Raw genomic sequence first — 24,514 nt, 5'->3', positions numbered from 1 at the left:
TCACCGATTGTAGACAACCTTATGGTCCACAACAAGTGTCCCATATAGATATGTCTCAGTTTATTACATATCAAGTTTCTCTACTATGCATATGCAGATTATGTACTTGAGATATTGGCATACTTAAATCTTCACAGGGGTTAAACAGGACTACCAAGAATGCCTTGCCCAACAGGTGTTAAAACAGTCTTCAATATAGATAAATGAAAGTTTTGTACAAACTCCCATTTTTCTTCTTTCAATGACCTTGAGTGTTCAACCTCAAAAATTCATAAGCTTTCTCCTTACTGCCAGTGCAAGCCATCCACCATGTTTGGTCTAGGTATGTGATGCAAAACTAATGTTATTGTGTGTATATTTTTTTCTTCTCTCTGTCAGAGTGACCTTGACCACAAAATCAAGGTCTTCCTTACTCTAAGTGCCAACTTTGAGTTATTGTGTACAGAAATTTGTCTTCTTTCTGTCAATAACCTTGCCCTTTGACCATCTGCCTCCAAAATGAATACATGCCATCCACGAAGTTAGATACTGTTGATGATAGTTTTATTGTGCAGAAATCATTTTCTTCATTCTTTCAGTCACAGTGACCACTGACCAGCTGACCAAAAAGTGATTATTCTTCATTCTCCAAATCCAAGCCAGCCACAAAGTTTTGTTAACTTCAGATACTAGAGAACTTGAGTTATTGTGCAGAAATAAATATGAAATAGATGAACAACACCATAACATATTATGCTCTGCCTAATGGCAGTCATATTATTCTATAATAATACACATAAACACACAATATGAATGAATGATTGAATACAAAATCCAACTTACCCTCTTTCCTAATAAAGTGTCTTTCCTGTAGGAACCCTCGAAAAGGGGCAAGCCCTGTCCCTGGTCCCACCATAATGATGGGAGTGTTTGTCTTGAATGGTAGCCTGAACTGTGACTTGCGTACATAAATAGGTACTGTTTGTTTATCGCCCTTCTCTGGTTTCTTCAGAGCCAACCAATTTGTGGCAACACCCTTCATGGTCCTCCCTGTCCTGGTCTGGTAATTGACTAATACTGCTGTGATGTGAATACTCTCCTGGTATTCCTGTACAAATTAATTTGAAAAATATCTCAAAACTATTGCATTTCATGCATGACAAGAGAAGAATTTTTAGGAAAAAATCAATCCCATCATAAATATTCATATTTTAGGAGAGATTTAATACTTGGCACAACTTAAATAGCTTGCTTATTCTGAAGCAAAACTTCCTCTTGTCTTCAACCCTCATCAGCCTGAAATAGCCATAAACTTCAAACAAAAGCAGGAGTCCCTTGAAGGGATTGTTGCTCTACTGCTAAAATAACATCAAACTATGGACAACAGGCCAGGCGATCCTATATGCTCTTTAAGTTTATGACTGGTGGAGCTAAAAACTGATCTCCTAGTACTGTGAGTTCTGTAAGTTCTACTGTAGTTTAACTGACAAAAATGCAGGGAAACTCATTTTGCAGATTATTAATTTAATTGCAATTATTTATGGAATTATTAAATTATGGAATTAGCAGAAATTTCCAAGCATTAAATTTACAAGAGATATCTATCATAACAAACTTCAAAAGTATTTTGGAACCAGAATGTATTCAATGATTGTCTCTATCAAGCATTTAGTAGCAACAGAGACATCAGCCTTTATAAACGCTAATTATCATGCAGAAAATAAATTCTGTCTATAGTGGCCATGACCTGGTCACTGTGATAAAGCAAGAAAGATATAAAACAAATAGGTGATAACATTTTTATGGTATCAAAGTAGAGATCAAACAATCCAGCAAATAGGGTTTCTTTTGTTTTAAATTACTGCTCTTAAAATTTGCTTCAAACGCAATCATTACTGTCCAACCCTGAGGCAAGATTTTGTTTGAGTCAAAGTCACAGGTTTTAGAGTGACAGCCAGAATGTGTACCATCATAAACTTAGTTCATGCTATTGCTTCCAATAGGCTACTACAGCTAAAGTCTCACATAAAATGCATGCTGTTGACATGTTTAATTACTACTCATTCACATGTAAAATACACAGTTGACATTTTGTAGGTAATCTTTCACAATATACACTTAATTCATACTGAAGGTTTACCACTAAATAAACATATTTATTCTACTTCTAACTACACTGGTGAGAATAGGAAATATACAGCAATGAAAAATGTATGTGGTCATGAGCTAAACATAAATATTTAACCTAAAGCAAAAAAATGTGACCTACTCTGGTTGTTAGGGTGAAAAACTAACAGACATGCATCCAATTATCAAGTTTCATGATTCTAACAAAAAAAAAACACCCAATAAAATAAACTTGAAGCACAAAATTTCAACAAAGTAACTGAAAACCCCCCACATAAATTACAAAAGGTAACTCAAGTTAGTGAAGCAATGAATGTGGGCTACAGTGACCTACTTCTGCAATGAGAGAAAAGAGCTCAACTTAATGAGTAAAATGTGAAATGAAGGTCATGGTTAGAACAATTAGTGAAGCATAAAATCACTTAGATGATTCTAGCATGAATAGTGCTTGAGAAATAAACTTAAAACACAAAATGTAACAGCCAGCATAAAACATGGATCACAGTGACCTATGTTGGGGATGAGGGTATTCATCATAATCAATCCCATCAACAAGTTTTATACACATCAGTGTGTATACAGAGTACAAAATAGGTTAGCTAAATGCATAACTTAATCAACAGCTAATTTTGCCACTGTTACCCTCATCATCAGGGGTTAGGTGCATTGAAACTCAATCCAAACTGTTTGGACATATAAAAAAAGAACGAATGATACACAGTGAGGACATACACACATGCACACAAAAGCAAAGTAAATCCTCTCTTGTGAGACCACCCCTTCTGTCAACAAAAAGTGGTCTCTCTCAAGACAGGTGCTCTCATAACAGGTTTTTGCAAAATTACCATTTTTCAAGGTCATAATAAAGCTGGTTCAAGAAGGGAAAATATCCACAACTGCTGTATATGCATTTTAAAAATATTGCAATAATTTCATCTAAACTTTGTTTAGCATGAAAGATATACATCATAAAATGTTTACAACTATATTTAAAAATCATGTACATGTAGGTTAACATAGGAATTGCACAATTAATAAGGTAAATCAAATTTATTATGTCCACAACTTAACTTGACATGTCCATAAAAAAAATTCAGACTCACTTTAAATGTATCAGTTGGCTATGATAACACTTAGTCATCCTATATGATCAATTCTCAGGTAAATATGGAATATATATGTATCAGTGAATGTGTGTGTTTATGAGATTTGGAATTTTAATGTAGCTTTAACAATTTCTCTGTCATATCGCTACAAGATCTACAGTGTGATAGTTTATAGTGATGTCTAGCACTGGGGCATCATGCCACAGACATGTAGCATGATGTCCCACCCAGTCACATTATCCTGATACAAGGCCAACCAGTCCTAACACCTGGCCCGGGGGGGTTCGCACCCACAACCTCCCGCATCCGAGGCGGATGCTCTAACAACTATGCCACTGGAGTGGTATATCAGTGAATAAAACTGAAAGACAGACTTAACCCATCGAGAAGGAAAAATTTTTATTTAAAGACAAAACACAAAGGGTGTAGCAGTGAATAGATGATGACTTGGTGGGGGTGTACTGAATAAACAAAGGGTGTATCAGACCTGTACCAGTGAACAAATGATGACTTGGTGGGGGTATACTGAATAAACAAAGGGTGTATCAGACCTGTATCAGTGAACAGATGATGACTTGGTGGGGGTGTACTGAATAAACAAAGAGGTTTTAAAAACAGAAATAAAAAAAATCAACACTAACCTTTTACAATGACAATCCAATCTAGAAAATGATAATCACTTACTAAGGATGAAGGCATTCACCCCAGGCATTACAAATCAACTCCAAAAACAAACAACATACTCGACTGCTACAGTGAAGCCCTTTTAGAAGAGTTATCATTACGGCATTACTACGGATTTATTTTGTCACAAAAGATAAATAAACAATACAAACCTCAGACCAACTATGTACATCTGTGAAAGCTCGTTTCCTTTTCAAGAAGGAGTGGTTAATCATAATGGGGAATTTGGGCACTACAATAACAGTTAGTTACATGTGCTTTAGTCTGTTTACAGTCTGTAGCAGCCAACAGCTACCTGCATCACTACAGATTTTAGTAGCCAGACTCGACTATTGGTTTAATTTTTTTAGACAACATGTACTCTCATAAACAGTCATGGCTTCAAAGGATAAATTAAAAGTCAGTGGTATTTATGTTTTTGTGATGTGGTTAACCAGAGCAGTGTTGTTTTAGAACAATCGGCGCATTGCAGACACTCCAAAGTGGCTGAGTCACAATGGGATATAATAAATGTCAGAAGTGTTCATCAGCTTTTGCAAAAGTAAGTTAACAGCATTGCTGAAATCCATATTTTGCATAAAATTGTAGCCTTCAGTTGCAGTCTGCAGGTGGTCAATGACAACCGGGCATTTTTATATAATAAAATAAATTTATGCATGATGATTGTGGCCATAAACAACAGGTGGTCACTCAAGCCAACTATGTATGTATATATATATATATATATATATATATATATATATATATATATATATATATATATATATATATATATGCACACACACAAACATATGCAAATGATGAAGGTAAGAAAAAAAGACGCAATGTGAAATTTCCCCAACAGTTAGCAATGCAATATATCTCAATTTCATAAATTATATGTCTCATAATATTATCTCCTAATTTTGTAATACGTGGACCAAATTGAGATTCTGTTACATATTCCCTCTGACATTTGGTCATGTTGATGTAAAGCTAACTGCTAAAAAAAAAAATGATCTCGTCATGGTCAAAAATATAAATTAGATCTATATTGTTTAAAAAGTGCCAACAAATGCAGCATAGAACACTATTACTCACTTTTGGCGATGAAGAGATTGAGTAATAGCGAGCCTGGAGGCGTGGCAGCAACTCGCAGATGAGATCTATTGGAGGTTTCAATGATGGAAGATCTTCCAATACTGCCAATATGTTACGCCGGTCTTTGATTATCCATTCATTGTATAAACTCTACAAAAAATAACAATATTAGATCAATATGAAGATCTTTCCCAACTGATGTCTTGGATCACCACCGTCATAAGATCTGCAAAGTTGGTAACGTTGTTCCATTTGTTAGTCATGCAACATTTGGGGTTATTTTATCAGTGCCTGTAGGTGCAAGCACGAAACATCCTGACACATGCTTAGGTGACAAAGAATATTAATCCTGCAAAAAGTTAAGTGACTACGTATAGACATATCAGCCCCCTGCACACGACCACTACCCTTGTGATGGAGACCACACTACAGTTAAACAAAGTGCATAGCTCTTCTGAAAACAGTACAAATAAAATGACTGTTCAACGTAAAGATCTTTTGATGATGAGCAATATATATGCTAAATTTCACCTTAACACTGCAAGTGATGTTAACAAAAAAAATTCATATACTGCATCCAACTCTTAAGACAAAAAGGGCAATAACTCTTACAAAATTGAAGAAGCAATGAGCCTTAGAATTATGTGCATCTTTATTTGATGCCCAAAAACTGCAAGACAAGTTATGTCCACGAATCAAGAATGTAACATACACTGCATTCAGCTGCAGGACATAAAGGGACATAACTCTAACACAAATCGTGAAAGAAAAGTGATTTGTCTACATGCACGTCTTCAAATGATGACCATAACATGTACCAAGTTTCATTGTGATCCAAAGAAAACTGTCAGACTAGTGTTCACAAGATTCTGTAATATATTACAAGCAGCTGCAAGTAGAAAAGGGCAATAATAAAATTAATACTAGTAATAACAATAATGATAATGAGAAGAATAACTTGCCAGGGCCCAAACTTGAACAAGAAAACATTGCCCAGGCCTGACACCACTCACATGGCTTCTAAAACTTAACATTTGACCATTTCAACAAGCAAGCTTATGTAGCATTGATGACATAGGCCTATATACAAAGTTTAATCAAAGTCCTATTTAAAATATAGCCTCTAAAGTGGTATAAGAAAAAGCCAATCAGGTGCAAAGTTGCTTCATAAATACACACATAATAAAAATGATCCAACATCTTAACAACATCAACCTATCTCCCAATTCACATTAAAATCCATTAAAAGAAAGGCTTTCCAGTGAAGCCTGGATAATCAACAATCCACAATAACCATTTTAATATGCAAAGATCTTGCTCATAATGACATTTGTCTGAGATTTTGATGACATAAGCCCATATTCTAAATCTGTCTGAAATCAGAAATTTGGAGTCCAGAGCAATAACATGCAATTATTGACTGATTAGTGAAAAACGATGGGTATGCACAGTGGATGCAAGCAATGCCTCAAGTCTGCTGTGCCTTACAGCCAGATGAGCTAAAAACTGGGAGAACAAAATGATTTGAAGAAATCATCTTCTAGGGATGACAACAAATATTTTCCAAGCTTCATGGATGCCAACCAAAATCTAGAAGAATTGTTGAACCAATGAGATAATGTCATACACTGCATTAAGCTTTAAGACAAAACAGCAATAACTCCAAATTGACTGATTTGTTGATACAACTATATTCAAGCGATCATAATATTTCACAACAATCCATCAAAAGTTGGGAGACTAGTTGTACTAATGAGAATTCATGCTCTGCATAAAACTGGAAAACAGGCAATAACTCAAACAAACTTTCCAAACACTGTCATTTGTCAATATGCATATCCAAAAACTAAGTCATCTGTCAATAAGCATATCCAAAAACTAAGTCATCTGTCAATATGCATATCCAAAAACCAAGTCATCTGTCAATATGCATATCCAAAAACTACATCATCTGTCAATATACATATCTTCAGATGATGGATAAAATATTTACCAAGTTTTGTGGCAATCCATTAAAAGCAATGCGACTAGTTGCACTAACAAGACTGTATCGTACACTGACTGCTACATGAAAATAGGCAAGAAAAAAATGTACAAGCAATTTGATTTGTTCATATGCACATCATCCGGCGATGACCATAATGTTTACCAAGTTTCATGACAGTTAATCAAAAAGTGTGCAAACTAAAGTGTGTACTGTCTATGAAGTATAAAGACAAACCACTGAGACTGCAAGGACATTCAGGACAATCCTCAACATCGCATTTGATTTCCTCATATTTTTACAGCAACATTTCTAAGACAATGAGTTACTTCCATGATATATGGGAATTTTATTGATTCATCACTTGCTCCCTGTTATCTGATACAGGCCTAAACATATACTGCCATCAAATGATTAAATATCCAAAATGTATATTTTGTGTACTTATTATAAAAAATGCTTATTCCCTGAGAGATAATAAAATTTGTTTCATATTATCCACTGTACAAAGCTTTAGCAAAATCTAATTATATAATTATGGCACCTAGAGCCGAGTATCGAGATAAGACTAATCTGATCCGATTCAACTTGTCAAGAGTTTCATAGGCAATACATATGGAAATACATCAAATTAATTCATGACAGATGCTGGGTAATACCATAAGCTGACTCGGGCTTCAACTGGATGACAACAAACGTTTTTACATGACAGAAAGACAGATTATTCCTACCTTCCCCTCTGGAGTTGTTGATGTCAGTTTCAAAAGAAATTCCTTGTCCTTTTCATCCGCCCATTCGGAGAGCTCCCTGAGAATATGTGTCCGTGGACTGCTGTTCACATCCAAGTAATGGGAGAGAGCTGTGCGGTAAGTACATGGGCAAGGGAATGGATGCTTCTTACTGGCCTCTTCTGCAAAATGATATCTGGCATTAAAATGCTACATCATGCCTAAAGGACTACAGAACTCAGAACTCTCCATACACCACATTCAATGTAAGACCTACATGTACCCCAGCAAATGCACACACCCCTTTTCTTGGGTCACCAAGAATGTGTGGTGTTTGTTATCACTGAAATTTGTAAGATCAATAATTTGTTAAGTTTTAAATGTGGGTATTACATAAAATGCAGTATGTAAATTAGAAATCTGTGTTTAAAAGGTATGTATTCTCACACATTCCTGTTTCGACCTTCACCACAAAGTGTTAGCATCTCGAGTACGTCATTGGGGGTAAGGACAAACCCATGGGCAAATAACTGTCAGTTGGGCATTTTTCTTGTCATGTAGGGAGGGATTTTCATAGTTTTCAAGCAATTCCTTGGTACTACATCCCTGGAACAAAGGATGGACCCCTGGGTCAACATCAGTTTCATACATGATTATAAGGAATGCTTTTCATGTTATGGCAGGTCACGGCACAACCCTGCTTATATAATCTTGCGAGTAAGGATGAAAGTCATGGTCAACATCAATTGTATGTATAAATTTGTCTTTTTGTGTCTAAAATATGCAAATATGGTTATAAGGGATGTACATCATGTAATGGCAGGTCATGGCACAATCTACATGTGACGGTAGCAAGAAATCCCCAAAGAGACTGGTGCTCTACTGGCCAAAAGGAATTTATAGGAATCCAAGATAAGACTGTTTCTTCTTTTTAAATGCTGAGAGCTGGAACCATCTCAAATATTCATGATTAATAAAATGGTTTTCAAAATAGCAGCCATACTGGATGTACGATAAGCACCATTTTCATTTCCGGCCAACAAGGCATTATAATAAGCATTTAGGTGAAAAACCTGTTGAGATGACCATCCATTTTAGAAAAAGGCAGCAATAACAAGATGTTCAAGATGACCAACATTGCAGACTGGACATAATATTAGAACCATCTTCAATTAGGAACAACTAGATATCATACAAGCAATATAACTACCAATTCTGAAGAGTAGTGATAACACAATTTTCAAGATAGTGGTAACATATATCAGATCAGCACCATTTACATTTAGGACCAACTAAATATCACAAGGAGTATATTGGTAAAAATCTAGTCATATGGCCATCCATCCAGAAGGATTCATGATAAAAAGATTTTTAAGTTGGCTGGCATTTTGGTAACTGTATTGGAGGGCTGATCAACCGGCATATTACACTAAATAATTTTTGCTGACCTAATAAAGCAAACGGCTGACCTTGACATTTCACCATTCAACCCTTGTACCATGCCAGATCTTTTATATCCCATAGAAAACATACAGTGCGACCCCACTATAACACGGTAGTTGGGAACCATAGAACCCGACCGTGTTATAGACAGAACCTTGTTATAAGCAGCCAGGTCAGTTAGCTGATGAAAATTATGCATGTACCCAAAAGAAATGTGGGGGGAAGCTGGTAGGTAGTAAATGCGGACAGTATAATACGTGCTTCATTGGCTCAGTTACCATCTTAAATCGATGCATATTAAATGGGAAATATACCTGTAATGAAAACTGAGAAGGCATATTATATTTTACTTTATTTAGAGAACCACGGATTGGTGCATATACGTGTATACTGTTGATATATACACATCTAATGTATAGCATGAATAGAGTATCAACACCATGTACTCACCCGCAAATCTCATCACATATACTGAATCCACAATACTTTTAATTCCAACAAAAAAATGCACACACACACAAATTTAAAATATTCAACAATTTGGTCACAGGTCATATATGTCTGAATTCAGGGGATAAACAGAGCAAGATCACATAACGAATGACGAAGCACATTTACTTCTCAGTACATCCCAAGTCGGTAAAAGTTAGTTTGTGTTTGAAGCCGCCAATGGTAGCGTTCGTAAGCATAAACTTTTTCCATGCAAAAAGGAAACATTCACAGCACAACAAACGTGTTCCAGTCATGTTGGAAAATACATATAACCATCAGATTCCATTGTTTTTATTTAAGTTTGGTGCTGACTTCCTTTGAAGAAAAGTTCCTTGTTTTTATTGAAGATTGTAGTCAGCTTTCTTTGATCAAAGGTACATGTGCTATTGAAGTCACTGCTAAAGGTCAGCTTTGGAGAACCAAACAAATGCCCATTTCTTTTTGTGGCGGCAACATCAAATTATTGTATTGCATGATTGAGACTGATTTTTTTTCTCCATTTGCTTAGTACGTTCTCATAACAGTCAGTGTTTCAAAGGTAAAGTTTTCTTTGAAATTTCAGCAAACTATTTTATCTGGGTACATTTTTAAAAGAGGGATTGGCTGTTATTTGATCAATTGTAGTTACTGTTCCTCCCTGCCTATCGAACAGACCAACAAGTAAGATGTTGTTTTCTTTATTTTTTTATTTTTTACATTTGTGGTAGCGGAGTGATGTTGCCTTCCATGCATGCGTCAGAAATTTAACAAAGGGTCAACTGATGATAGAGATGCAGGTGTTCTGGTCTGATGACAAGGATTAGTACAGAAAATGTAAGTGTTCTGATGCATTTAATTCTGAGTGAAAAGAAGAGGAATTTTACTTACCATCCACATACACGTCAGTCAATGTAAATATATTAATTATTAGCAAGAGGCCAAAAATCCAATGAAAGATAGATTACAAGATAATGCCTAGTCCAGTTGATCTCTGCTACCAGAAACGTCAACAACAAAAAAAGCAGATATCTCACAACATACAGTATTCATGCTCAATTTCAACATAAGCGGATTATGATGTAACAATGCACCGTTAAGATGGTTTGTCAATATGGACAAAGAATTTGTTTATGTAACAAATGATAAATTTCAATGCATTTTATATCAAGTTTGCGGCTTCCTTTCATGGGACCTCTGAATTTCTCCACTCCAAATCAATGGTTGTATATACAAGTTTTAACAGCCAACAATGTCGCCAATAAAAAAAATCGCCAGATGGTATATTTTGCAGCCAATAAGGAAAATAAAATCTCAGTTTGCGTTGGCAAAGCCCTACGCGATCCCAGAATAAACTCTTTACACTTTATTTTTCATACTTTTAAGTAGAAAAAACTATAATATCATGTACGAGTTAAATACATATAAAAGTTCAGAAGCCATGCCACAGTCGTCTTGTATTATTCATGTGCGATCTCTTCCCCAAAATGACAATAAACATTTTACGTTTTTTTCGTAGTTTTAAATAAGAAATCTTTTGTTTCGTGTGCGAGAAAAATACATGTATATAAAATTTCAGGAGTCACACCACGACCATGTTATATCCGAATTCGCATTATAATGGAGCGTGCTATAGCAGGGTCACACTGTATAAGCACAAAAAAAGAAGGAAAATTAATGTTTTACAAACATATTTTGACATAAGTTGACAACATATTGAAAGCCAGACAATGCAAGCACGATGTTTATCAGTAAGATCTTTTTTTCGTTGACATGAGGCAACAATTCTATGAATTATGGTACATTACCATCTATATTGGTCAATGGTACATTACCTTTCATACTTTTCAATGGTACATTACCATCTATAATGGTCAATGGTACATTAACATCTATATTAGTCATTGGTACATTACTATCTATATCAGTCAATGGTACATTACTATCTATCTTAGTCAATGGTACATTACTATCTTTATTAGTCAATGGTACATTACCATCTATATTAGTCAATGGTACATGACCATCTATATTAGTCAATGGTACATTACTTTCTATATTAGTCAATGGTACATAACTATCTATATTAGTCAATGGTACATTACTATCTATATTAGTCAATGGTACATTACCATCTATATTAGTCAATGTGAAGACTTGGTCCAGGTCTACATTCAGACACTTGCCAATCCCATTGACAATGTCTGGATCATTTACAGGATATACAGCAACATGGTCACCTGCTTCATACCTGGAGAAGAAATGAGCAAATGAATTAAGAGCTATATCTTTCTGTCTGTCTGTTTGTATGCATATATGTACACATGAATGTATGCATGTACCATATTTTCTGCATGTTTTCAGATGACAACAAATAGTTGTCTTTTTGGCCACCTGAAGACCTTTAACTTTTAATTTTTTATCTGAAAACAAACAGCAAAAGACAAATATACTGCCCACCCCTCCAAAACAAAGTTAGCACCTATGTTAATGGACTACATTGAAGTAAAACAAGCATCCTTACATTGAGGGTAATAAATGGAAACTACAGTGCTTGCCTATTTTATCTGTGTGATACATGACTGTCCATCAAAGAATCCAGCCAAATGCAGGCAAGTACTATTTGCCAAGAAGTGTCACCATTAGGAAAGCAAAGTAGCATGTTCAAGTACTACATGCCATGAAATTTCACCATGAAGATCCAAAAATATTTCAATTACAGACTTACACATGTAGCATATATACTTGCTTTTATGTCAAGTCCAAGTAAAAATTATACAGAATACAGACCTAGATCAGCTGTCACATAACATGTTGGCAGATCCGAGTCTAAGCAATTTGCAAGGAGTGATCAGTAGACCCCAAAACACAGACCATTATCTGCCAGCGCATAAAAAAGCAGATTAGAGTCTATGTTGTTTGCAGTTGGATTGGACTAATAGTAAGTATATACACTTGGTAACATTAAGCTCATTTATGTCATATTTAAAACAATCTTACCTAATTTTGGATCCAGAAATATCAAATTCTATGTGCATGCATGACCTATCTCCACCCTTGTGTAGCTCCCTGTTCACTTTTACTGGGGCTAGATATGGGTTCTTGGCATCGAATGGTCTGTAAGAAAGAATATACAATCAAACCTGTCAACAGAAGCAATCCATAGGAAAAAAGGTAAAACTGGCCTTTGTACAAAGGTGACCTCTATACACATGTTCACCTTTTAAAATTGGCTTCTGAGCAAATACCAATTATCATTATCATTAGTAATAATTTAATTATGTTACCAAGATTGTTTTCTATGCACTATTCAACAAAATCTTAAATTACAACTGTGTGTTCTCTCCCAAATTTATGTTCCACACAATAATACTATATCCTGCTCACTTTAATTCATCCTGTAAGTTAAATCATGATTAACTTTAAAAAATCACTGATTTTAGATTGGGTTTTTTTGCACCATGACTAAACGATTTTACTACTAATTGACAGTATATATATGACTGATTATTTTACCAGTCAATTTGCAGAAGTTAGATATTTGCTCAGCTCACCAACATCAAAAGTCAGTCAGCTTATGTGAGAAGCCTGCGATGAAGAGGGAATCAAAAGAAGCCACGTATGGCTATTCTTTGTTACCCATGAACCAAAGTGCACCTGCCTCGACAGAAAAGTTTTAAATACTGAATGACCTCTGACCCTAATAAAACGATACGTAACTCAGATATCTTTTTAAGATGAACTTTTTCTTCAGAGATAGCTTAAATTCACAGGCAAATAGATGAACGTATATAACTATACATGTCACACTGGTATGAAAGACAACTACCATTCCGCTGCTATGATAACACTATTACTTTTCCCAACATCCAGCAAACTGATTGCTTCAACCCTCCACCCTCATGATAAAAACTGCCTGGCTTTCAAAGCCAACCAATAAACACAGCACATTTATATAGGAAATTTGCTGGAGTGAAGTTAGAATGACTGTTGTTAACAGGTGACTGTAGAGTAAAGGTGACAGAACAGGTTCGACTGTCCAAGTTTTAAAATGTGTGCACTAAATTTCACCAGCTAAGAGAAGAGTACACTGAAATTACATAAGAATATAATTTCACGGTTCAGTTAAAGAAGCCATTTGTGTGACTGCTTCATTCTTGTAGACCTGTCATTTGAAAAAAGTCAGTAAAAAGAATGTTAAGCAACCATGCAAACTTACTGATCAAATATAGGACACATATTAATCCCAAACATGGGGAGCAAATAGGTGTAACTCTGTCTTACAGCTGTAATTATAAAATGATTGATTTAATTACTTCTTAGTGCAATTTAAAGGGTGGTGAAGTATGACATCATCGTTAATGCTATGGTTAAACTCATTCATGAAAATCACAAAATGCTTTTTTACTATATTTTGTGGGCTGTTTTCGTGGACTTTGTGGTTATTATAAACCACAAATCTAAAGATCCGGTGAAGAATGAAAACAATTTTGGCCTTTTCCCAATCCATAAAATTAAGTGCTGATGAAAGCTTCTACTTTCACCAGATGAGGAAAATTCAAATGAAATGAATCAATAGTAATAACTAATTCATAATACACAAAGAAATTTCTGAAAAATTTCAATTAATCTAACCGGTCAATTAATTATTTCTCCTTGCCAAACTATTTTATGGTCTTGAAAGACATGATCTATACAAAGAATTCCCAAAGAATTCACTATTTTCAAGCTGTACCAATTTCCATGGATTTTCTTGCTGCCATGATCCATGAACTTCAATTATCTTTTGTTAGAAACTGTAGGACCCTTCACAATTCCATGAACTTAAAGACCAAACAAATTATCCTGCCATAGAAACTGCAAAACCCTTAACAAATCCATGAATTTAAGGACCCAACAATGATTCTTCTATAGAAACTGTAGAACCATTCAACAGAAACTGAAGGACCCATTAAAAATCTAGAAATTTAAGGACCAAATAAATTATCCTTCAATAGAAACTGCAAAACCCTTCACAAATCCATGAATTCAAGGACCAAACAATGATTCTTCTATAGAAACTTTAAACCATTCTATAGTAACTGTAGGACCCTTCACAAATCCTGGAATTTAAGGACCAAACAAACAATGACTCTTCCAGAGAAACCTAAGAACCATTCTAGAAACCTTCTAAAGAAACTGTAAGACTCTTCTACAGAAACTTAAGACCCTTCTATAGAAACTGTAAGACTCTCCTATAGAAACTAAGACTTCTACAGGAACTAAGAGTCTTCTATTGAAACTGTAAGACTCTACTACAGAAACTGCAAGATCCTTCTATAGAAACTGTAAGACTCTTCCATAGAAACTGTAAGATCCTTCTATAGAAACTGTAAGACTCTTCTACAGAAACATTAATACCCTCAACAGAAACTGAAAGACCATTCCATAGAACTCGAAGACTCTTATACAGAAACATAAGACCTGTCTACTGAAACTATAAAAACCTTATATAAAAACTGAAGGACACTAAAAAAAATCCATGAATTTACATACCTAAAACAATGTAATTTTTGGAAAAAAATATGAAAATTGATACCTATAAAACTAGATGACTTCTTGCAATGTATTTTTTTTTTCATTATTACTAGCTCACTTATGTACTCTAATACTTCTTTTTCATTTTATACCAATTTTGGGGAGATTTTGTATTCTCTTACACATAACAAATTTAAATAAAGTCCATTTCTTTCTTAGGCATGTCTACAAATTTATGTTCAAGCAACAATGTCAAACAAAAATCAAAATTAAAAATGCTTGACAAAATTAATTCACAGTATTTACATTATGTCAATGAAAAATCCCAACAATACAAATTCACCAATTTTGGTCTAAAATAAGTTCTAAGTGCATTTTTTTATGTGTATCAAGAATTTTCTTTACAAATCACACTGAAATTTGTCTATAGATGTTCTCGAAACTCAATAAATACTATATTTCTTAATTATATATTGTACTGGATTAATAACCATATAACACTTACGGCCTCTGATTTCTGAAGGACCCCAGCCTGGTAATCTCTCCATTGTAGATTTTTTCACCTGGCAGGTCATCATGTACAGTAAGAGTGTACTGTCGAATACTGAATTTAAAGTAAAAGAATCAATCAATAAATCATCTGTATGCTGTTTTGCACTAAATTTACATGCATCTCGAAGCAATCTTCTTTATCCTATCTAAAGTGTTGTTATGGAATTGGAAGATCTATACCTATATGATCCATCAATATTCCATTACCAATTGACTCTATTGATTTAATGGATACTTTACAAAAATCAATTCTATTTCTGTATTTAGCATTTATTCAATTCATTGATGTGAAAAACAAAAATGTAACAAATAAGAAAAGTGGCCAGATTCAAGCCACATTCTATGGCAATACATCAGCTGATTAGTTTGCAGTGTAATAAAACCTTTGTCTTGTGCATGACTTTAAAAGTATGACAAAATGATCCTTTGGTATAAAAACCAGTGTGAATGATTCCAGGTTGTTCAGCAAACACTTTTTCATCAAAAGCAACCCTTGCAATCATTTACTTCACTGGGCATAGGAGTGGGGTGGGGAGGACAATCAAATGACTATTTTGTATGATGTGTTCAATTGAGGAGTGGGGTGGGGAGGATAATCAAATGACTATTTTGTATGATGTGTTCAATTGAGGAGTGGGGTGGGGAGGATAATCAAATGACTATTTTGTATGATGTGTTCAATTGAGGAGTGGGGTGGGGAGGATAATCAAATGACTATTTTGTATGATGTGTTCAATTGAGGAGTGGGGTGGGGAGGACAATCAAATGACTATTTTGTATGATGTGTTCAATTGAGGAGTGGGGTGGGGAGGACAATCAAATGACTATTTTGTATGATGTGTTCAATTGAGGAGTGGGGTGGGGAGGACAATCAAATGACTATTTTGTACGATGTGTTCAATTGAGGAGTGGGGTGGGGAGGACAATCAAATGACTATTTTGTATGATGTGTTCAATTGAGGAGTGGGGTGGGGAGGAAAATCAAATGACTATTTTGTATGATGTGTTCAATTGAGGAGTGGGGTGGGGAGGACAATCAAATGACTATTTTGTATGATGTGTTCAATTGAGGAGTGGGGTGGGGAGGACAATCAAATGACTATTTTGTATGATGTGTTCAATTGAGGAGAGGGGTGGGGAGGATAATCAAATGACTATTTTGTATGATGTGTTCAATTGAGGAGTGGGGTGGGGAGGACAACCAAATGACTATTTTGTATGATGTGTTCAATTGAGGAGTAGGGTGGGGAGGATAATCAAATGACTATTTTGTATGATGTGTTCAATTGAAGAGTGGGGTGGGGAGGACAATCAAATGACTATTTTGTATGATGTGTTCAATTGAAGAGTGGGGTGGGGAGGACAATCAAATGACTATTTTGTATGATGTGTTCAATTGAGGAGTGGGGTGGGGAGGACAATCAAATGACTATTTTGTATGATGTGTTCAATTGAGGAGAGGGGTGGGGAGGATAATCAAATGACTATTTTGTATGATGTGTTCAATTGAGGAGTGGGGTGGGGAGGACAATCAAATGACTATTTTGTATGATGTGTTCAATTGAGGAGTGGGGTGGGGAGGACAATCAAATGACTATTTTGTATGATGTGTTCAATTGAGGAGAGGGGTGGGGAGGATAATCAAATGACTATTTTGTATGATGTGTTCAATTGAGGAGTGGGGTGGGGAGGACAATCAAATGACTATTTTGTATGATGTGTTCAATTGAGGAGTGGGGTGGGAAGGATAATCAAATGACTATTTTGTATGATGTGTTCAATTGAAGAGTGGGGTGGGGAGGACAATCAAATGACTATTTTGTATGATGTGTTCAATTGAAGAGTGGGGTGGGGAGGACAATCAAATGACTATTTTGTATGATGTGTTCAATTGAGGAGAGGAGTCAGTACATGGGCTAATTCCACTCTCTCCACTATCCACAGCAGATCATGTGTCTGGATACGAATCCTTTTTCTTTTAACCTAAATTAACCTAAATTAACTTTTCCCCAATATCATTCTCTCTAATTTTTCAGTACAATTATTCCATCCTCATTTCCCTTAATGAACACTGTGAACAAAAATCTTCTAAACAATTCATTATTTGATCAATTGTTTTCAACCCTCTGCTTTACAGACAACAGTCCCTTCAAGGGACTGGCACTCTACTGGTTGAAAGAATTTCAAGAAATCCTAAATAAGTTTTTTCTTTTGAACTGCTAGGTGCTGAAACCATCTCTGATAACTCCAACTTACCAATTTTTTTTAAGAAAACTATCTTCTCCTGTTTGTTCACAAGATACCTGACACTGCAGTACAAAATTCTTTTTTTATCATGGCCCTTGACCTTCAACCTGATATCATGGACTGACATTCAACCTGGTATAATGGACTGACCTTCAACCTGATATCATGGACTGACCATCAACTTCATATCATGGACAGAAGATCACAATTTATTTCAGACAATGTCAAGATATACCCAAATGCTATTTGTGATGGGGGGGGGGGGGCAGTGAAGAAAAAAAGTTCTCAAAGTTGTATTGTGTATCCACAAACTGGGTTGCATGATAAAAAATCCATTCATACTTGTTTTGTTATCAAGATTACAAGCCAGAGATAGCAAAAGAAAGTCCTCTGACCAAACAAGTCCCTCAAACTCACTGATGCCTCTACTGGCCAAAAAGAAGTCTGGCCAAAATTCAATTATGAACTGAACTTCACATTTTACAGGAATAATAAAGCCATAACACTTAAAACCTATTACACTCTGCAAGTATGGGCACAGCTATAAAACCTATTACACTGCATGAATGGACACAGCTATAAAACCTATTACACTCTGCATGAATGGGCACAGCTATAAAACCTATTACACTCTGCATGAATGGGCACAGCTAAGCAATCAAGATGGCCGACAACAAGCCTTTCATTATACCTACCATGACAGTCAGACAATATGTCAGAGTGGCACCATTTTCATTTACATCAAAATTTTCATTTTGATTTTGTCTTTTACAGCACATTAACACATATCCGTATTGCATACAGAGGCATGTACTAAAGTGTCTTGTCCAAGGCTTTCTTTAGGACCAGCTAGACATAAGACTTCAGTGAAAGCCCCATAATGATACAACCATCTCTTTAGAAAAAGTAACATAAACAAGATTTTAAAATCTGGTTGAAAAGGTAGTTACAATGGCTGTTAGATTAACACCATTTTCAATCTGTTATGTATATTTGATTTAATTTATATTTGACTTAATTTAATTGTCTGTTTGTAAGTTTTTTTTTTTAATTACTTTTAATTTCATTACATGTCAATGTAATTTTGTTTACTAGGAACTCGATCATTTTTTTAGAAAATAGTTTGACTTTGACTCTTCAGTTGTAAACACCTAATGCAGACCTAGTTCCCGACCTTAATTCAGAAATCACTGAGACAAGTAAACAACTTTTTATTTTTATCTTATTCTTAGAGAAAAATGATTGATTTTTTCAAGGCCATACTGGGACTATGTGTTTTTAAAGAGTTTACCCTCATCTGGGAATCTGTTTTGCGTTTCAAGTTACTGTGTAATCTTTGTTTATAAAGATATTTCTCAGTTCGGCTTCTAAACACTGGGATGTAAAGGTGTTTCTTTGGTTGTGTCATTTTGGGAATTACATTTTAATTTTCATTCGATTATTTGGATTCTAAGGATAATTCTTTTTCCTGGAAATAGTTTGACTGCTAATACAGAATTCTTGGATAAAGACATTTCATTAATTCACACATCGGATTATTGTTTTTGAATAACACAGAACTGTAGATCTTACAACACCACAAAGGATACATTATAAATCATCGCCTTCCATCATGGATTTTTCATCGGGACTCGAACATGAATTCATTAGAACATTTCATTATTAGGACTTACAAAATTTAATTTGTAGATTATTCTTGGATTTGATTCTTAAAACCAAAGTTCTTATTTTTTCATTTTTACAGTATTTTTCCAGGGCAATAAATTGTCAAATTTTTCAAAGCTTGTTGTTTTCACTCTTTCTTTTGTTACTGTTTATTCGAGCCTAAACAAGTAATATAAGAATTCAGTACCAACTACAGATCATAAAAACTCTTTTAGTCAAAACCTCATGCTAATATGACCATCCATTCAGAAGGAATTGTGACAAAGGCCCAACCAGACATCATAATAAACCTTTTAGTGGAAGCCACGTCAATATGACCATCCATTCTGTATTAAAAATTAAATAAATAAAAAACAAATTGACAATTGCAATTGGATTTATGGATTATTGTTATTCGAAAACAACGTGGACTAGTTTTCAATCATAAATGTCTTGGATTTGATAAAGAAACAAAACTGCCTAAATAAATGTGGTCCTGAATAGGCAGTGAGATAGTCTACTGAAATATACCAAAGACTTTAGTGAATGCAGTTTTTGTGTAATAGTTGTTGTTGTTGTACAGTTTAAAGCCATTTTTCAGCACAAGACAGGCGATACATGGTGGCCAGAATAAAATGGTGGAGGAAGAACCCGGAATACAGCAGAAAGAACCACAAACCCATGAGAAATGACTGGCACGCTTTCTCACATACCCACATTGGCAGAATCCGAGACTCAAACCCAAGCAGAAAGAGGTGAGAAGGCAGTGATCCGTAATGGTGAGTGCTTTAGACCACTCTGCCACCCAGGGCTACCCAGTTTTTGAGTATGTGCAGGATATCAAGCTTACCCAGATTTTTCAATGGATACAAATTTAATTTTTTTTTAAATATAAAAATTACTCTTTTGGCTTTTCATTTACAGAATCAATCTATGTACTTAAACATTCTAAATATAACAGATGTGCCAGAGATTCAGCAGTACCAGCATGTTTATAAGACTTATAATTATATCATAATTAATATTCCGATTTTTAAAAATGTTTACAACTGAAACTAAAATACAAAACTGAAAATGTAAGCATGAATTTTCTCCATGTAACTGTTCTATATATGGTACATCAATTTATTATTTTTCATTAAAAAAATTTCATTATTTATTTTCAGAAGACCATTATTGTCTTAAATAATAACATAATGATCATTTTAAGGGTGAAATTTTAAGAGTAATATACATGAATAGCTGATAAATACAAGGACAATTTTCAAATAAACATCGAAATACTAATCATCTTTACACATGCACTGAAATACAATAATTTACTTCTGTATGAGGACTTTTTCAATATGGTCACAAAGGACTGTATATGTTTCTTCCTATGAAGAGAAGGGAGAAGGATGCTAAGCCCTTTCTTACATGATCTGTGCAAATTCATACATATTAATGAACGGAAAAATGAAATGCAGCGTTTCTCATTTTAAGTACAACAGTTTGCAGCAAAGATTCAAGTTTTTGTCATCAAATATTAAGAAAAAATTACATTTAAAGCAGTTTTGTAAACCATAATTCAAAGTAAGCTGAAATATATATTTTCTGAAAGAAACAAAATAAAATAAATATAAAAATATATAAATAAAATTTTTAAAAAAATGTTTTTGAGTTACTTGAAGTCCTGATTTATATTTCCCATGGTATTTCCCATGGTAATACTGACTTCTAAATATTTTTTCTTATCAAAATTATTTTAAGTAATAATAGTGTTTATTTGCAATATAGGCCACTGGCCCTGATACGTATCCATACATCATGCAGTATAAAAAGAGGTTAAAGTGAGTAACAAAAGAATATTGTATTTATAAGAAGTAATATACATGAAAGTAATAATTATTGCTTTTTTCGGATATAGGTGAAATACAAGTATACACTGCACAGTAATCAAACAAACGGATGTATGGGTAACCCTAAAACTTGTGAGGAGCAAGATTTGTTATACTGTTCTAAAGTCTTATGTAACAGGAGTCATTGAGAAAACGGTTTCTCTAACCTTTAAGGCTTTTATAGTAAACAGAATTTTATCATTGTGCATAAAGAAACTAACTTTTTCTAGAGTTGGATTTTTATATACAAAGGTGTGTAAGTATTTTCTTCGTATTTCTCCATATAGCGGACAATCAGTAATAAAATGGAATTCATTTTCGATGTTACCATTACAAATCTGACACAATCTTTCCTCACAACAGATAATTTCATATATTCCGGTATTACCTCTGATTGGCAAGTTCCCTGCTCTAAAGCATATTAATTTAAGTCCAATTAAATAACTATATTTTAAGTACAAGAATCAGAATCAATAGCTAAAACAAATTCTTTTCCAGGAAAAAAAAAACAACCAAGTTATCAACATCATTGCTGAGATGAAAAACACACCCATGTCATACATTCAATTAATCCAACATTCAGCAGCAGTTGCTTATTTTACACAAAATTGCTCTCCTTCACCTTTCTCTCCTTTCCCGAGCATCTTGTGTTTGGTGCAAGTGATTACAAACAGTACAAAAGTTACAAATGGACCACCAAAATAATTTCACTGGAGTCCAAAAAACTATTCTAAAATTAATACCCCCCCCCAGCAAAATTATTCCTGACCTATGAATGCTGTCTAAATGGATATATTTTTAGCCACATAAAATATGCACTCAGTTTGACATTTTTGTAACTGAATACCAGCCACTTCAGAATTGAGTAAGCTCAATATATATATATATATATATATATATATATATATATATATATATATATATATATATATATATATATATATATATATATATATTACATAAAATCTAAAAGTAAGCACTGGCTCTTTATTACATTGTACCTGATTTGATCTCCAACAGCTTGAACACCATAGAACTCGCATACTGCTGGCCAAAACTTTTCTCGCCAGGTTACAAAGTCCTCCTCTATACTGTAAAAATGGTTATAACATTGGTAAAATCAATTTGAGGAGTAAAATTTGTTTTTCCGATAATACTTATCGGACCAAAATTTTAGGAGTACTTCTACTACCTCAGTTCAGCAGTCCAAGCAGAAAAAGACAATTAACAATAAAAAATGCTAACAGGTCATCTGTTTACCAAGAATGTAGTCAGGCATGAGTGATTTCCTTTTTTGCATTGAAAGATTGTTGCCAAATTGGTATGGTAGAAGTCCACACTCTTATTTGGATGTAACGCCGTGTCTGTGTGTGATCTATACATTGCCGCACTGCTTATACAGACTAAATCTGGCCAAAATGTGCCCTTGAGATGAAAGGTTTCTAATATAGACACTGAAGAATGTCAGTCCGACAGCTTGGATGCAAGGCTGATAGAGACTACCTCAGCCAATATGCATAAGAAATTCATAGGTTTGTTGTTAATTCCTTGTTGGATGAACATATAACCCAAAGAATCCTGGATAAAAGAGTCTGAGCAGATACATTTTTCCTTCCTTCTAACAAATGAGATCTCCCTCATCTAACTTGCATGTACATTTCTGGTACCACTTCAGTGCCCTGAAAAGGGTCCTTATGATGCCCATAAGGGTCTGCTGAAAAGTTTCAAGATGAAAGACTTATTTTCTTTTAGCTGGTGTATGATTTGCCGAATCAAAAAGGAGACAAGTAAAAGAGAAACTGAACCATGTGGTGGAACTACAATAATTAGGGTCAGCCAATCAGTCATGAATTCACTGACTCTCAATGCTAATCAAGTAGAAAGCAAGTATTATTCATGTGGTGATTTAGTAAGACTTTTGACAGTGGTTTGAAGGGAGATTTGTTCAATGATGTCCAAAAATAAGATGGACACAAATAACAGTATGGCAGCTGTGTGTGTGTGTGTGTGTGTGTGTGTGTGTGTGAGAGAGAGAGAGATTAAGATTTTTCATTCATTTAGCAATTTTAGTCATATTGCTATGTCTGCAGTGTGAAAATTTATAGTGATGTCTAGCACTCGGGCATTATGCAACAGACATGTAGCATTAAGTCCCACATAGTCACATTATCCTGACACCAGGCAGACCAATCCTAACACTAACCTCTTAATATTGAGCACCTAGTGCAGCAACTGTATGGTCCATTTTTTATAAGTCTTTGGTATGATTCAGATAGGGTTAGAACCTATTACCTCCTTCATCCAAAGCAGATGATCCAACCATTTATGCCACCAGCCCTTTATTGTGTACTGGGCTAACTTCTTGAAAAGTAAAATGCGGGAGTTAGCTATCTGAATTAATTAAGAGTTATGATTCTCTGCTTGCATCAATAGGAGAAGACTCCATTTTCCTTCGTAAGCTTTCAAAGAAGTGGTCCTTCTTGCCCATGCACTTCTGTCCACCAACTGTTTCTTTCTGAGGAAGATTCAGCAGACTGGGACGAAAACCATGAAGAACAGTTATTTCTGCAAGCACAGTGATGGCATGACTTTCCTATGAATCTCTGCGGCTTGATTTTGGAGATCATTTATCCAGAATTTGTTCTGTCCAAGGGGAGCAATCAGGATTAGTCTGCACTTTGGATTCCCAAGCTTCTAAATGACTCAGAGGAGTTGCAGGAAAGAGACTGTTCAAAATCAGTTAAGGGGGCGCTCACCAATTAATATGTACTTTAGAGAGAGTGACGTATGTAAGGTGAAGTAGTCTGCATTTAAAACATGCACAATGGAGAGAATGTTGGCATACCTATGTGCTACAGTAATGTAATGTGGATGATATTTCTTTGGATATTGTACTTTTGGAAATTTTACATGATTTAAGCACACTGCTAACTAAAATGACTGTTCCCTTGTGTTAAAAAATCAGTCTGAATTAGTCTAAAGTACACTATACATAGCAGCTATTAAAATAGGGAAAATGAATTTTGCCAGACTAGACAATACCAGCTTCTGAAAGTGCAATGAATGAATTACCAAATA

The 24,514-nt window shown here is 34.7% G+C and overlaps 1 protein-coding gene across 3 annotated transcripts in view; it reads right to left on the bottom strand.

The window, feature by feature from the left end:
* Positions 1-24,514, bottom strand: part of LOC149775228 (NADPH--cytochrome P450 reductase-like) — a 65,671-nt gene that overhangs the window by 19,998 nt on the left and 21,159 nt on the right. For all 3 annotated transcript variants that reach the window (XM_089943391.1, XM_089943392.1, XM_089943393.1), the window contains exons 7-13: positions 22,438-22,527; positions 15,622-15,720; positions 12,600-12,716; positions 11,732-11,850; positions 7,692-7,870; positions 4,977-5,126; positions 823-1,087 (exon numbers count right to left, since the gene is read on the bottom strand). In XM_089943391.1, the coding sequence (XP_089799517.1) occupies positions 823-1,087; positions 4,977-5,126; positions 7,692-7,870; positions 11,732-11,850; positions 12,600-12,716; positions 15,622-15,720; positions 22,438-22,527 (1,019 nt within the window). The remainder of the gene's footprint in view (positions 1-822; positions 1,088-4,976; positions 5,127-7,691; positions 7,871-11,731; positions 11,851-12,599; positions 12,717-15,621; positions 15,721-22,437; positions 22,528-24,514) is intronic.

This window comes from Sinohyriopsis cumingii, chromosome 19 (genome assembly GCF_028554795.1).
Source record: "Sinohyriopsis cumingii isolate HCF-2022 chromosome 19, ASM2855479v2, whole genome shotgun sequence".
Classification (NCBI taxonomy): domain Eukaryota; kingdom Metazoa; phylum Mollusca; class Bivalvia; order Unionida; family Unionidae; genus Sinohyriopsis; species Sinohyriopsis cumingii.
This window is presented reverse-complemented; position numbering and strand designations above follow the sequence as displayed.